Genomic DNA, 12151 nt, shown 5'->3' on the forward strand with positions numbered 1-12151 from the left:
CTCCGGTCCGCGGCGCTCACGCACGACAGACAGCGAACACCACGTGACTTCCGCTCTGCATTTCCACAATAAAACGAGCCAGACACCGGTTGGGCAGAAGGCGGACAGCCCTTTCAAAATAAAAGTGTCAGCAGCGGAACACGACACAGAACCAAAGACGTCATGTGACATGTATGTTGCGAGGCTCCTGACTTCCTCAGAGCTCCTGGTGGTCATCACTGGTACTGCACCTCACAAGTGTCCAATCGATTGCTGTTAAAAGTTTACTGTCTGCAGGTACAAAGGACAAGAAGGACAAAGACGATCTGTCTTCATCCGGAGTCTGATGGTTTGATCTTTCTCTGTCTCTCTCTGTGTCTCACTCTTTGTCTTTCTCTATCTGTCTCGCTCTGTCTCTCACTCTTTCTCTTTCTCTATCTGTCTCACTTTGTCTTTCTCTATCTGTCTCGCTCCGTCTCTCTGTGTTTCACTCTTTGTCTTTCTCTATCTGTCTCGCTCCGTCTCTCTGTGTCTCACTCTTTGTCTTTCTCTATCTGTCTCTCTGTGTCTCACTCTTTGTCTCTCTCTCTCTGTGTCTCACTCTCTCTGTCTGTGTCTCTGTCTCATGTACTTGTGGGGACATCCTGACATTGAACACAGAAGTTTCTTCAAGATGTAAAATATTTTATTTTCTGTAAATGATTCTAAATCAGATTTCACCATATTTCCCAAAACAAAAAACAACATCATCATCATCATCATCATCATCATCATCATCACACTGATACGTCCAATAATAAAAAACAAAAGGCTTCATGTCAGAGTCCTCAGAGAACCTCGTATGTACAGCAAGACTCCGAGCACGAAGACGCCGACGGAGCGGGAACAGAAAAACCCACCGACGCCTGCAGCCGCAGCACGGGGACAAAAAACAACTGAAGTCATGAAGGCCGCAGTGAGGCCCGCCCGGGGAGGACGTCACGTCCAATCAGAACGCAGCGCCTCGGCGCCGGGACGGCAACAGAAGAAGAGCGCTCCGGCCGCAGGTGACGAAGGTGAGGATGAGGATGGTGAGGTGGCTCTTGGCGGAGTGATTTCTAAACTTTGTGTCTTATTTTTGTAATTTATGGTACAGATATTTACACGCTGCCACTCCAGACCTTGAACGCACCGCGGGATTAGAAAATAGCTTCATCCAGTAATAAATACAAAAAGAACAAAATCTCTTATTTTACAGGAAATTAACAACTGTGGGGGGTGTGCGGGGGAGGAGGAGGAGGAGGAGGAGAAGGAGGAGGAGGAGGAGGAGGAGGAGGAGGGACTCCTGGAATCGAGCAGGTTTGTGTTCCGTTGTTCCGTGTTTTAGTGCAACGAGTCTCCGGCTCCTCGGAGGACATCCTGGTGCTTCAGTGGCGTTTACACTCACATTCACATATGTGCTCATTTTTACACGCAATATACACAGAGGACCAGCCTCTTCTTTAGCCCCACCCCTCGCCTGTCAATCATTTACACTGACACTTTTAACCCCCCCCCCCAGCCCATCAGTCATACCCCGTTTTTGGGCCCACCTTTAGGAAATCTGACCCCGCCCACCCGTATATATAACCCCGCCCCCATCATTATTTTATTGAACTGATCACACTGATCAGTTTTATTATTATCAATATTATTGTGTTGATATGAAGCTCCACCCACAGAGAGGCGGGCGATCGACATCCAGCTTCAGCACCAAGAGAGAGAGCTGCCTGTGCGTGTGTTGTGCGTGCGTGTGTTGTGCGTGTGTGTGTGTTGTGCGTGTGTGTGTTGTGTGTGCGTGCGTGCGTGTGTGTTGTGCGTGCGTGTGTGTTGTGCGTGTGTGTGTGTTGTGCGTGTGTGTGTTGTGTGTGCGTGCGTGCGTGTGTGTTGTGCGTGTGTGTGTGTTGTGCGTGCGTTGTGCGTGCGTGCGTTGTGTGTGCGTGCGTGCGTGTGTGTTGTGCGTGTGTGTGTGTTGTGCGTGTGTGTGTGTTGTGCGTGTGTGTTCAGTTCATCCATTTGCGACAGTTGACGGCTCCACAGTGACACGGGATCTTATGTTGGTCGTCCTCCAGGTCGAACTTATAGTCATAACACAGCTGTGGGGAGTTACATAATAACATGAAGTTGATCAGTGAACCATCAGAATGAGTGATTGACAGGTGAGTGATTGACAGCTGTACCTCCTCTCCTCTCTGGATGCGTCTGCAGGAGCTGATGATGATCTTGTTCTCCTTCTCCACCGTCACCACCTCCGTGATGCAGTTGGGACCACACGAGTGGTTGATGTACCTGTCAATCAATCAATCGATCGATCAATCAATCAATCAATAATTGAGAGCAGAGCTTGTCAATGAACACACGACAGGTCTGAACTGGTCTCTCACCTGGCAGGTCCTCCTGTGATGGTGGCGTCGATTACGTAGTCGTTGTCGATCCGGAACATGTACACACCTCGGTTACACACACACACACACACACACACACACACACACACACACACACACACACACACACACACACACACACACACACACACACACACACACACACACACACAGACGTATCAGACCACATTCTCAGGTTTACAGACCAGAGTCCAGCTGAAAAACGGCTGCTATGAAAATCATTAAAACGCTCTGGGTGTTTGTTTTCCTCACGTGTGTCTGTGTGTGTGTTTCTGTGTGTCTGTGTGTGTGTGTGTGTGTGTGTGTGTGTGTGTGTGTGTCTGTGTGTCTGTGTGTGTGTGTGTGTCTGTGTGTCTGTCTGTCTGTGTGTGTGTCTGTCTGACTGTGTGTGTGTGTCTGTGTGTGTCTGTCTGTGTGTCTGTCTGACTGTGTGTGTGTGTGTGTGTGTGTGTGTCTGTCTGACTGTGTGTGTGTGTGTGTGTCTGTCTGTGTGTCTGTCTGTGTGTGTGTGTGTCTGTCTGTGTGTCTGTCTGTCTGTGTGTGTGTGTGTGTGTCTGTCTGTGTGTGTGTGTGTCTGTCTGTGTGTGTGTGTGTGTGTGTGTGTGTGTGTGTGTGTGTGTGTGTGTGTGTGTGTGTGTGTGTGTGTGTGTGTGTGTGTGTCTGTGTGTCTGTGTGTGTGTGTGTGTGTGTGTGTGTGTGTGTCTGTGTGTGTGTGTGTGTGTGTGTGTGTGTCTGTGTGTGTGTCTGTCTGTGTGTGTGTGTGTGTGTGTGTGTGTGTGTCTGTGTGTGTGTGTGTGTGTGTGTGTGTGTGTGTCTGTGTGTGTGTCTGTCTGTGTGTGTGTGTGTGTCTGTGTGTGTGTCTGTCTGTGTGTGTGTCTGTCTGTCTGTGTGTGTGTGTGTGTGTGTGTGTGTGTGTGTCTGTGTGTGTGTTACCTGTGACTCATACAGCCTCTCCTTACGATTGGCTACCTCGCTCCTGATAATGGTTCCGATGTACTCGATGACCATGGTGCACCTCTCGATGTCTTTGGCAGCATACAGACCCAGACCCTGCGCGGGCACACACACACACACACACACACACACACACACACACACACACACACACACACACACACACACACACACACACACACACACAGAGAGAGAGAGAGACAGAGAGAGTCAGTGACCTGCCCTGCGGTCCTGCTCAGGTGTTCAGGTGTTCTGCAGGTGTCTCACCTGGATGCCGGACCGGGCCAGGTACACGTTGCTCTTCCACTCAGCCTTCATACGTCGGTACTGCGAGGACTTGGAGTGGCGTCCCTGGTGAGCGCCGGCCACCGTCTCGCCCGGAGACAGAGAGATGACGCCGGGCACGAGGCCCACGATGGAGCCCACGGAGCCCTGACAGCGGGGGGCCACGCTGGTCAGCAGGGAGGTTCTGAGGGAGGAGGAGGAGCTTCATCTACCTGTTTACAAACACACCTTCATCTACCTGTTTACAAACACACCTTCATCTACATCTACCTGTTTACAAAACAAACATGTTCATTTATCATCCTGTGTTTACATGCAGATAAATAAATGAGGTTAGACATGCTGACGTTCAGCTGATGTCACAGCTGATGTCACAGCTGCTGTGATGCTGTTACCTCTTGATCTGACAGGCTTTGGGTTCGGAGCGCGCCGAGCCGGACGGGTTGAAGGCCAGAGGCCACTCCATCAGAGGATTCCTCCCATAACGGAAGGTGTAGCGATCACAGGCCTCCACACCAGGTAACTACACACATACGCACACAGATAAACACACACACATGCACATATACACACACACAGATACACACACACACGCACATATACACACACACACACACAGATAAACACACACACACGCACATATACACACACACACACACACACACAGATAAACACACACACATGCACATATACACACACACACACACACACAGATAAACACGCACATACACACACACACAGATACACAAAGATACACACACACAGACACACACAGATACACAAAGATACACACACACACAGATATACAAAGATAGATACACACACACATACACAAGATACACAAGGATACACACACACACACACACACAAATACATAAAGATATACACACACACACACACACACATGTTCAGACAGTAAAGCACAGTCCTACTAACCCATGTGTGTATCTGTGTGTGTGTGTGTGTGTGTGTGTGTGTGTGTGTGTGTGTGTGTGTGTGTGTGTGTGTGTGTGTGTGTGTGTGTGTGTGTGTGTGTGTGTGTGTGTGTGTGTGTGTGTGAGACGTACAGACTCGATGATCCGGGTCACTGCAGACGATGTCAGACCGAACAGGTCTTCTCCTTTCAGGTAGACCGGGAACAGTTTGAGGGTCCCGGTGGAGGACCGGATCTGAGACACGGGGTCCAGGATCTGGTCCCACACAGCTGCACACACACGCTTCCATTAGTCAGGTGGGCCCTCTGAGTGGGGGTGTGGCTTATTCTCAGAAGGGGGGTTGTCTGTTTTCAGTGTGTGTGTGTGTGTGTGTGGGGGGGGGGGGGTCTGGTCTGTTTTCAGGGGGTGGGGGGGTCTGTTCTCAGTGGGGAGTGGTCTGTTCTCAGGTGAGTCTCACCTTTGGGGGAGGGTCCTGTGAGGATGAGGTCGTCGTGTCCCTTCTCCACCACCTTGACCTTGAAGAGCGGCCGTCCCTCCTCCTCCTCGATGTAACACATGTACTTACAGCGTCTGCAGGAGAAACAGCACCTGGTTCTGATTCTTATCCATTCATGAAGGTCAACCAATCAGGAGCAGGATCAAACTCTGGACGTTACCTGTTGCTGTGGCGCATGCTCCAGTAGATGCGGTTGGCGTGGTAACCGATGGGGAAGATGGCGGCCTCGTTGTGGAAGTGGTTCATCTGCTGCGGGAGGAGCCTGCCGACGGCGCGGAACAGCAGGCTGCCGACCCGGAAGGTGTGCTGCCGATCGCCGCGCTGCACCACGGCGGCGATCTGCCGCGCCTCGTCACGCTGCACGAACACACGGCGGAACACGGCGAAGCACCGCAGCTCACAGTCGTACGGGTCACAGACCGCCACGGGGTCAAAGGTCGCACCGGAGGTGGAGGAGGGGGAGCCGCTGGACGACCTGTCCCCACCGAGAGACACCATCCTGGGCTTATGGAGGTGACACAGCATCGTCTTATCCTGGAGGAGGGGGAGGAGGAGAATGAGGAGCAGCAGGAGGATGAGAGAGGAGGTGTTCAATGAGTCCAGTTGAACAGGTGTATCAGAGAGAGAGAGTTACCTTGAAGAAGGTGCAGTGGGCGGTCAGAGCGCAGGTGAAGTGGTACGTGTTGGTGCATCGTAGTCGGTTGCAGCCGCTGGTGGCTCCGGTCTGCTGGCAGTGAGCGCAGCGCAGCGACAGACCGCGTCGCAGCGCCGGCTCCACGTTGATCAGAGCGCCGGCCTGCGTCTCGTACACCTCGCTGGACCACAGGGCGCAGTTCAGGTGGACCTGGGACAGAGACCGGGTCAGCTAGGGCCGCGCACAGGGTCCGCCCCCGGGGTTTCTGAGGGTCCGGACCGCCCCCCGGGGTTTCTGACCAGTACTCACCCACAGGTCCAGGTCCAGGTTCAACAGTCTGGCCGGTCCATCCGTCCGTCCGTCTCCCTGCTGGTGACAAAAACAGCACCTCCTCTGGTCTTTGGGTAACGGGTCAGGGCGAAGACACACCCCCAACTTTTTCAACAGCACATCCACTTCGTCCTCCGTTGGCATGCCAACAGCCTCATTAGGAATGCAAGGACCTCTGAAGACAGGAAGGTACAATGACAGCATTTCAAACCTGCTCAGCGAGATGCTAACATGCTAACCTGCTCAGCGAGATGCTAACATGCTAACCTGCTCAGCGAGATGCTAACATGCTAACCTGCTCAGCGAGATGCTAACATGCTAACCTGCTTAGCGAGATGCTAATGCTCCAGCGTCTCCAGCGACAGCTCTTCATCCTCTTCCCGTGCCGTGACGACAGGAGGTCCTCTCCACCCGGCACCGCTCGGGGGTGGGGCTTCAACTTCACCTTCACCTGTTAACCAATCAAGAGTCGGTCTGATCGAGCACCCAGCAGGTCAAAAGGGACCTCATCGGTAACCACACCCACCTTGAGGCTGTCCATGCGGGGCCTGGTCTCCATGGTAATGGCGGAGGCAGTGGGGAAGGAGAGAGGAGGGGAGGAGGAGGAGGATGGGGTGGGGGCAGGGTGGGGTGAGGGGGGAGTGGGGGGTAGGGATTGGACTCCGATGGAGGACATGTTGTTGGTGTACTGGTGCTGCACCCTGCTGGGAGGAGGCAGGACGGGGCCCACGGTCTGAGAACACACACACACAGGTGCATTGTGGGAAATGTAGTGTCCAGCACCTGTGGACTGAGCTGCAGGACATGGCGGGACCGGTCTGGTTAATCACGTGACCTCTCACCTTGCTTGCTGCGATCCGGTTCTGCAGGTCAGAGGTGTGGAGAGCGGAGCAGTTGGGACTGCAGAACACCAGGCTGGACCCGGGTCTGGACTGACCCTCACACACACACACACACACACACACACACACACACACACACACACACACACACACACACACACACACACACACACTCAGTGACACAATCCTTTCCCCGAACCAGAACTAGTTCTCAACCTTCAGACAGACTCTAATCCAGGAGACCTGAACTCCATGTGTGTTCAAGTGTAAGTACCCACCTGGACACACACACACACACACTAACACTAACACTATAACACACACACACACACACGCACACACACACACCTCCTTCAGAGTCCCACCTGTTTGAGCTCCTTGACGATGTGGACTCCGTTTCCCAGCAGCACCTTGCAGTGGCTGCAGAACTGAGCCCTGACAGGAGCAGCAGCGCCGCCATGTTGGATGTCCATTCTGACACCTGGAATACCCGCACACAGATGAAGTGTGTGTTACTGTGTGTTACTGTGTGTGTGTTACTGTGTGTTACTGTGTTACTGTGTGTGTGTTACTGTGTGTTACTGTGTGTTACTGTGTGTGTGTTACTGTGTGTGTGTTACTGTGTGTTACTGTGTGTGTGTTACTGTGTGTTACTGTGTTACTGTGTGTGTGTTACTGTGTGTTACTGTGTTACTGTGTGTGTGTTACTGTGTGTTACTGTGTGTGTGTGTGTGTGTTACTGTGTGTGTGTTACTGTGTGTTACTGTGTGTGTGTGTGTGTGTGTATTACTGTGTGTGTGTCACTGTGTGTTACTGTGTTAGTTACTGTGTGTGTGTGTGTGTGTGTGTGTGTGTGTGTTACTGTGTGTGTGTGTTACTGTGTATTACTGTGTGTGTGTTACTGTGTGTGTGTCACTGTGTGTTACTGTGTTACTGTGTTAGTTACTGTGTGTGTGTGTGTGTGTTACTGTGTGTGTGTGTTACTGTGTGTGTTACTGTGTGTGTGTCACTGTGTGTTACTGTGTTACTTACTGTGTGTGTGTGTGTGTGTGTGTGTGTGTGTGTGTGTGTGTGTGTGTGTGTGTGTGTGTGTGTGTGTGTGTGTTACTGTGTGTGTGTGTTACTGTGTGTGTGTGCTAACCAGCTGCAGGTCTCGGTGGTCTACTTCCTGGTCCCGGTCCAGTGGTCAGTGGAACCCGGACTCCAGCCAGCAGAGCCAATGAGTTCGGCTCGGGTCCGGTCGCTTGGCTCAGCTGGTAGTCGACGGGGACGGGGACCCGCAGCAGCGCCGCCACCGCCGCCATCACCCCGGCAACGTTCTGAAACACACAGGGTCAGTGATGTCATCGGGAGGGAGGGGTTACCGCTAATTGGACATGCAAAGAGAGAGAGAGAGTTTTACCTGAGCTGCCACTGGGTTCAGGGTTATCGCTATGGTAACCAGGTCTGTGTTAGAGCAGGAGGGAGGAGCCTGACGGTTGGGCTCCGCCTTCACTTCCTGTTTGACTGCAGAGCCTGGACACATACACACACCGAATCAGTTTAATTTGATCGTGACTGAACAGACGAAGAAGAAAAAGGTCGTGCAGCTGCTGACTGACCTTTCCCCCAGGCGCAGGGCATGATGGGTAATGGAGGCGAAGGGCAGGGCGACGGCGGCTCCAGTTTGATGAAGGACAGGTCGGGGTACCTGCTGACCTCCATGTCCGCCACACTCTCCGGAGACGACGAAGGGACGAAGCCGTCCGGGCTGCCGCGCTGCGACGAGTCCTGGACCCTGAGGAGAAAAACCCACGAAGAAGAAGTCAGTGCAACAAAAGAAGAAGAGGACAGGTGTGCTGTGATGCCACGCTGGGAGCCCTGGGGGGTAGTAAGTGGGTGGGGTTTACCTGAGCTCCTCCTGGTTGTTGTGGGGTGGGGTTGGAAGAGAGGCAGGGACATCTACAGTCTTGGAGGCGTGATTTAGAGCCAGAAGCTCCTCCCCTTTATGCTTCAGAGCCAACACACCTTTCCCTGCGGTAAAAACCGAGTCATCAACATCACCTGCAGCGCTCCGTTACCGTACTTCCAGCATCACGCGGCCAAAAGTATGTGGACAGAGAACCCAGGACACTGCTTGAAGGCTGTCCACAAAGTTATAACCACATGGTGTATGTTCCTACTGACTCATGTAAACTCTAACTGTGTATGATCACTGTTACATGCTACATGTTACATGCTACAGGACTTAGTAGAGCCTGAGACGAAGCAGTGGGCCGGACCAACACCTGCAGGAAGTCATGTGACTCACCATCCTGCTCGCTGATGTCGTTCCTGGTCAGCTCCTCCGTCGTGGCGAAGCCGTTCACCAGTTTCTGCCTGGCGACAGGTGGGGGTGTGGGGGGCAGGGAGGCTGGCGGGGTGGGGGGGTTACTGAGGTTATTCTGTAAAGAAACAATGGAAAAATTATTCATACTTCAGTAGTAGTAGTACCTTGTATATGAGCTGAGAGTAGTAGTACTGCAGTAGTAGTAGTACCTTGTATATGAGCTGAGAGTAGTAGTACTGCAGTAGTAGTGGTACCTTGTATATGAGCTGAGAGTAGTAGTCGGTGACTCCGTCCAGACAGGCGTTGCCGAAGGAGCCGCTCAGTCGGGAGTCTCTTCCCAGAGACGAGCTGCCGTACGGGGGGAACAGACCGAGGTCGACCCCCAGGACCGGCTCCATGAGGGGCAGCACTGACAGCTGGGGGGAGGAGGGGTTGTATTAATTGTACTGATTGTATTAATTATATTTATTGTGTTGATTATATCGATTAGATTGACAGTATTGATTAGATAAATTGTATTGATTGTATCTGCGCTCTCTGAGGTTTGTGCTCCTCTGACTGGTTTTAAAATAGTTTTATAAATTATAACTTTTATAAATAAACAGAGGGGGCGTGTCTTTACCTGTCTGAGGTGTGTCATCAGTGGGTCGGAGGAGGTGGAGGAGTGGAGTGTCTTCTCCTCCTCCTCCCTCTTCCTCCTTTTGTTTTTGGGAGGAGCTCTGTCTTTGTCGGGCCGGGCCGGTCTCTTGCAGCGCTGAGTCTTCTTCAGGTCCGGATCGCTCACCTGGAGGAGGCAGGTCGCCTTGGTAACACACTCTCATTGTAGTTCTTTGCATTTAAAGGTCACACAACATCACATTTGTTCTCCTCACCATGTTGCCATGGGAACCAGGTCCATCTTCCTCGTCAGACCTGACGCCATCATTGGACAGCTGGTGGCGGGCGGTGGGCAGGGCCAGGCCAGTAGGTGACGGCGTGGTGGCCGGGGAGGTCTTGTCCTTCAGCAGGTGTCTGAGCAGCTCCTTCCCCCCGTCTCCCCCCAGCAGGGGAGAGAAGCCCTCTCCCTCCTCCATCTTCACCACACCTCCTCCACAGGCCCCTCCCTCCTCACGCTCCTCCTGCAAGACGCAAAATAAACACCTGAGATCATAATATACTGCAGTACTACTGCAACAAGTACACAGTCGTACCACAGAGAACTGGGACTATCACAGTAGTACTACAGAGTACTGGTACAGACCTTGACCTCCAGGCAGACTGCAGACAGGGGACCTCTCTGGCCCTCCATGCCCAGGACGGAGGCTCTCTGCTGGGTCGCGGAGCAGACGGACAGCTGCCTCTCCAACTCGGTGGACGGAGCCAGACCAGAGAGGGAGGAGCTCTGATGGAAGGACACGTCTGGTTGGTCCAGGCTGACACGAGGAGGCGTGGAGCAGGTGTCTGAGAGGACGGGAGTGGGCGGGGCAGTGATGTCATCGGAGTGTGAGGACAGTGGCGTCCTGGCCCCTCCTCCCACAGCCTCATCTCCGTCCTTCTTCCTGCTCCTCCTCTTCTTTGGTTTGTCGTCAGGGATGATGTCAGAGTAGAGCTGGATGAGGGAGGCGGGGCCTCCAGAGGAAGGGCAGGGAAAGGAGGGGGCCAGGGAGGTCAAGGGGGAGGAAGAGGAGGAGTCGTGTCCAAATCGATGACCTCCAGGATGGGACGGGGTCATTGCTGCTGCTCCTATCCCAGTGAGGCGTACCTGTCCCTGGACCGAGGGCCCCACTGGGCCTGGGAGTCTCGGCCTAGTCTGAAGGTTGGACAGAAGCACATCCATGGGGGGCCGGTGCTCAGCTTGGGACCTGCCCCGCTCAGCTGCGGTGCCCGGGAGAAGAACCGGTACAGGGTGAGCTCCAGGGAGCAGGGCTCCTCCGGTGAAGCCCTGGTGGAGGCCTGCCTGCTGGGGATACGGTGCTCCCGCCTGGCCCTGGTGCTGAGGTGGAGGTCTGGAGGGTGGAGAGGTCTGGAGGAAGTCCTGGGGCAGCTCAGAGCTGAAGAAGGGCATCTGGGAGAGACTGTCCCCACCAGGGGCAGGTGCTGGTCCTGGAGTCTGTCCGACCCCAGCCCCAGACAGAGCTCCAGCTGGAGGCATGGCTGCTACCCCAGACCCCGGAACCACGGAGGCCCCCAGGAGGCCCTGCTGCTCCAGCTCCAGTCTCTGCTGCAGGGCGCGATGTCGCTCCACCTGAGAGGAACAGGTAACAGGATTCATCAACAACAAATTGTCGAGTCCTCATTCTTGATTAACTAGATCACCTGACTAAATACAGATTTAATTAGTCAAAAGAAAACAGGTGGAAGAGGAGGGAGCCTGAGACAGAACAACAGGTCAACTCAGGACTGTCCATGACCCGAATGTCATGGACGCACCATAGCAACGGTTGTCCGTATCATAACGACGGTTCACCGGACCATAACGACGGTTCACTGCACCTTAACGACGGTTGTCCGCACCATAACGACGGTTCACTGCACCTTAACGACGGTTGTCCGCACCATAACGGCGGTTCACCGCACCTCAACGACGGTCCGCACCTCAACGACGGTCTGCACCATAACGACGGTTGTCCACAACATAACGACGGTTCACTGCATCATAACGACGGTTCACCGCACCTTAACAACGGTTGTCCACACCATAACGGCGGTTCACTGCACCATAACGACGGTTCACTGCACCATAACGACAGTTCACTGCACCATAACGACGGTTCACTGCACCTTAATGACGGTTGTCCACACCATAACGACGGTTCACTGCACCATAACGGCGGTTCACTGCACTTTAACGACGGTTGTCCACACCATAACGACGGTTCACCGCACCATAACGACGGTTGTCCGCACCATAACGACGGTTCACCGCACCTCAGCGACAGTCCGCACCATAACGGCGGTTCACCGCACCATAACGACGGTTGTCCGC

General features: G+C 53.5%; 1 protein-coding gene across 1 annotated transcript in view; it reads right to left on the bottom strand.

The window, feature by feature from the left end:
- Window positions 1–1955: 1955 nt before the first annotated feature.
- Window positions 1956–12151, bottom strand: part of kmt2ca (lysine (K)-specific methyltransferase 2Ca) — a 38435-nt gene continuing 28239 nt past the window's right edge. The window contains exons 51-74 of the mRNA XM_069720239.1: window positions 10427–11410; window positions 10059–10304; window positions 9809–9970; window positions 9441–9602; window positions 9169–9301; window positions 8768–8891; window positions 8480–8655; window positions 8281–8393; window positions 8020–8197; window positions 7243–7359; window positions 6879–6976; window positions 6563–6769; window positions 6360–6487; window positions 6016–6211; window positions 5707–5916; window positions 5233–5606; window positions 5034–5146; window positions 4709–4845; window positions 4037–4164; window positions 3624–3825; window positions 3336–3452; window positions 2382–2455; window positions 2178–2286; window positions 1956–2093 (exon numbers count right to left, since the gene is read on the bottom strand). Coding sequence (XP_069576340.1) covers window positions 2001–2093; window positions 2178–2286; window positions 2382–2455; window positions 3336–3452; window positions 3624–3825; window positions 4037–4164; window positions 4709–4845; window positions 5034–5146; window positions 5233–5606; window positions 5707–5916; window positions 6016–6211; window positions 6360–6487; window positions 6563–6769; window positions 6879–6976; window positions 7243–7359; window positions 8020–8197; window positions 8281–8393; window positions 8480–8655; window positions 8768–8891; window positions 9169–9301; window positions 9441–9602; window positions 9809–9970; window positions 10059–10304; window positions 10427–11410 — 4581 coding nt within the window. The 3' untranslated portion in view covers window positions 1956–2000. The remainder of the gene's footprint in view (window positions 2094–2177; window positions 2287–2381; window positions 2456–3335; window positions 3453–3623; window positions 3826–4036; window positions 4165–4708; window positions 4846–5033; window positions 5147–5232; window positions 5607–5706; window positions 5917–6015; window positions 6212–6359; window positions 6488–6562; window positions 6770–6878; window positions 6977–7242; window positions 7360–8019; window positions 8198–8280; window positions 8394–8479; window positions 8656–8767; window positions 8892–9168; window positions 9302–9440; window positions 9603–9808; window positions 9971–10058; window positions 10305–10426; window positions 11411–12151) is intronic.

Source organism: Brachyistius frenatus, unplaced genomic scaffold, assembly GCF_029030835.1.
Source record: "Brachyistius frenatus isolate BFR_SWC_R1_liver_20210118 unplaced genomic scaffold, ASM2903083v1 Contig_236, whole genome shotgun sequence".
In the NCBI taxonomy this organism is placed as follows: Eukaryota; Metazoa; Chordata; class Actinopteri; family Embiotocidae; genus Brachyistius; species Brachyistius frenatus.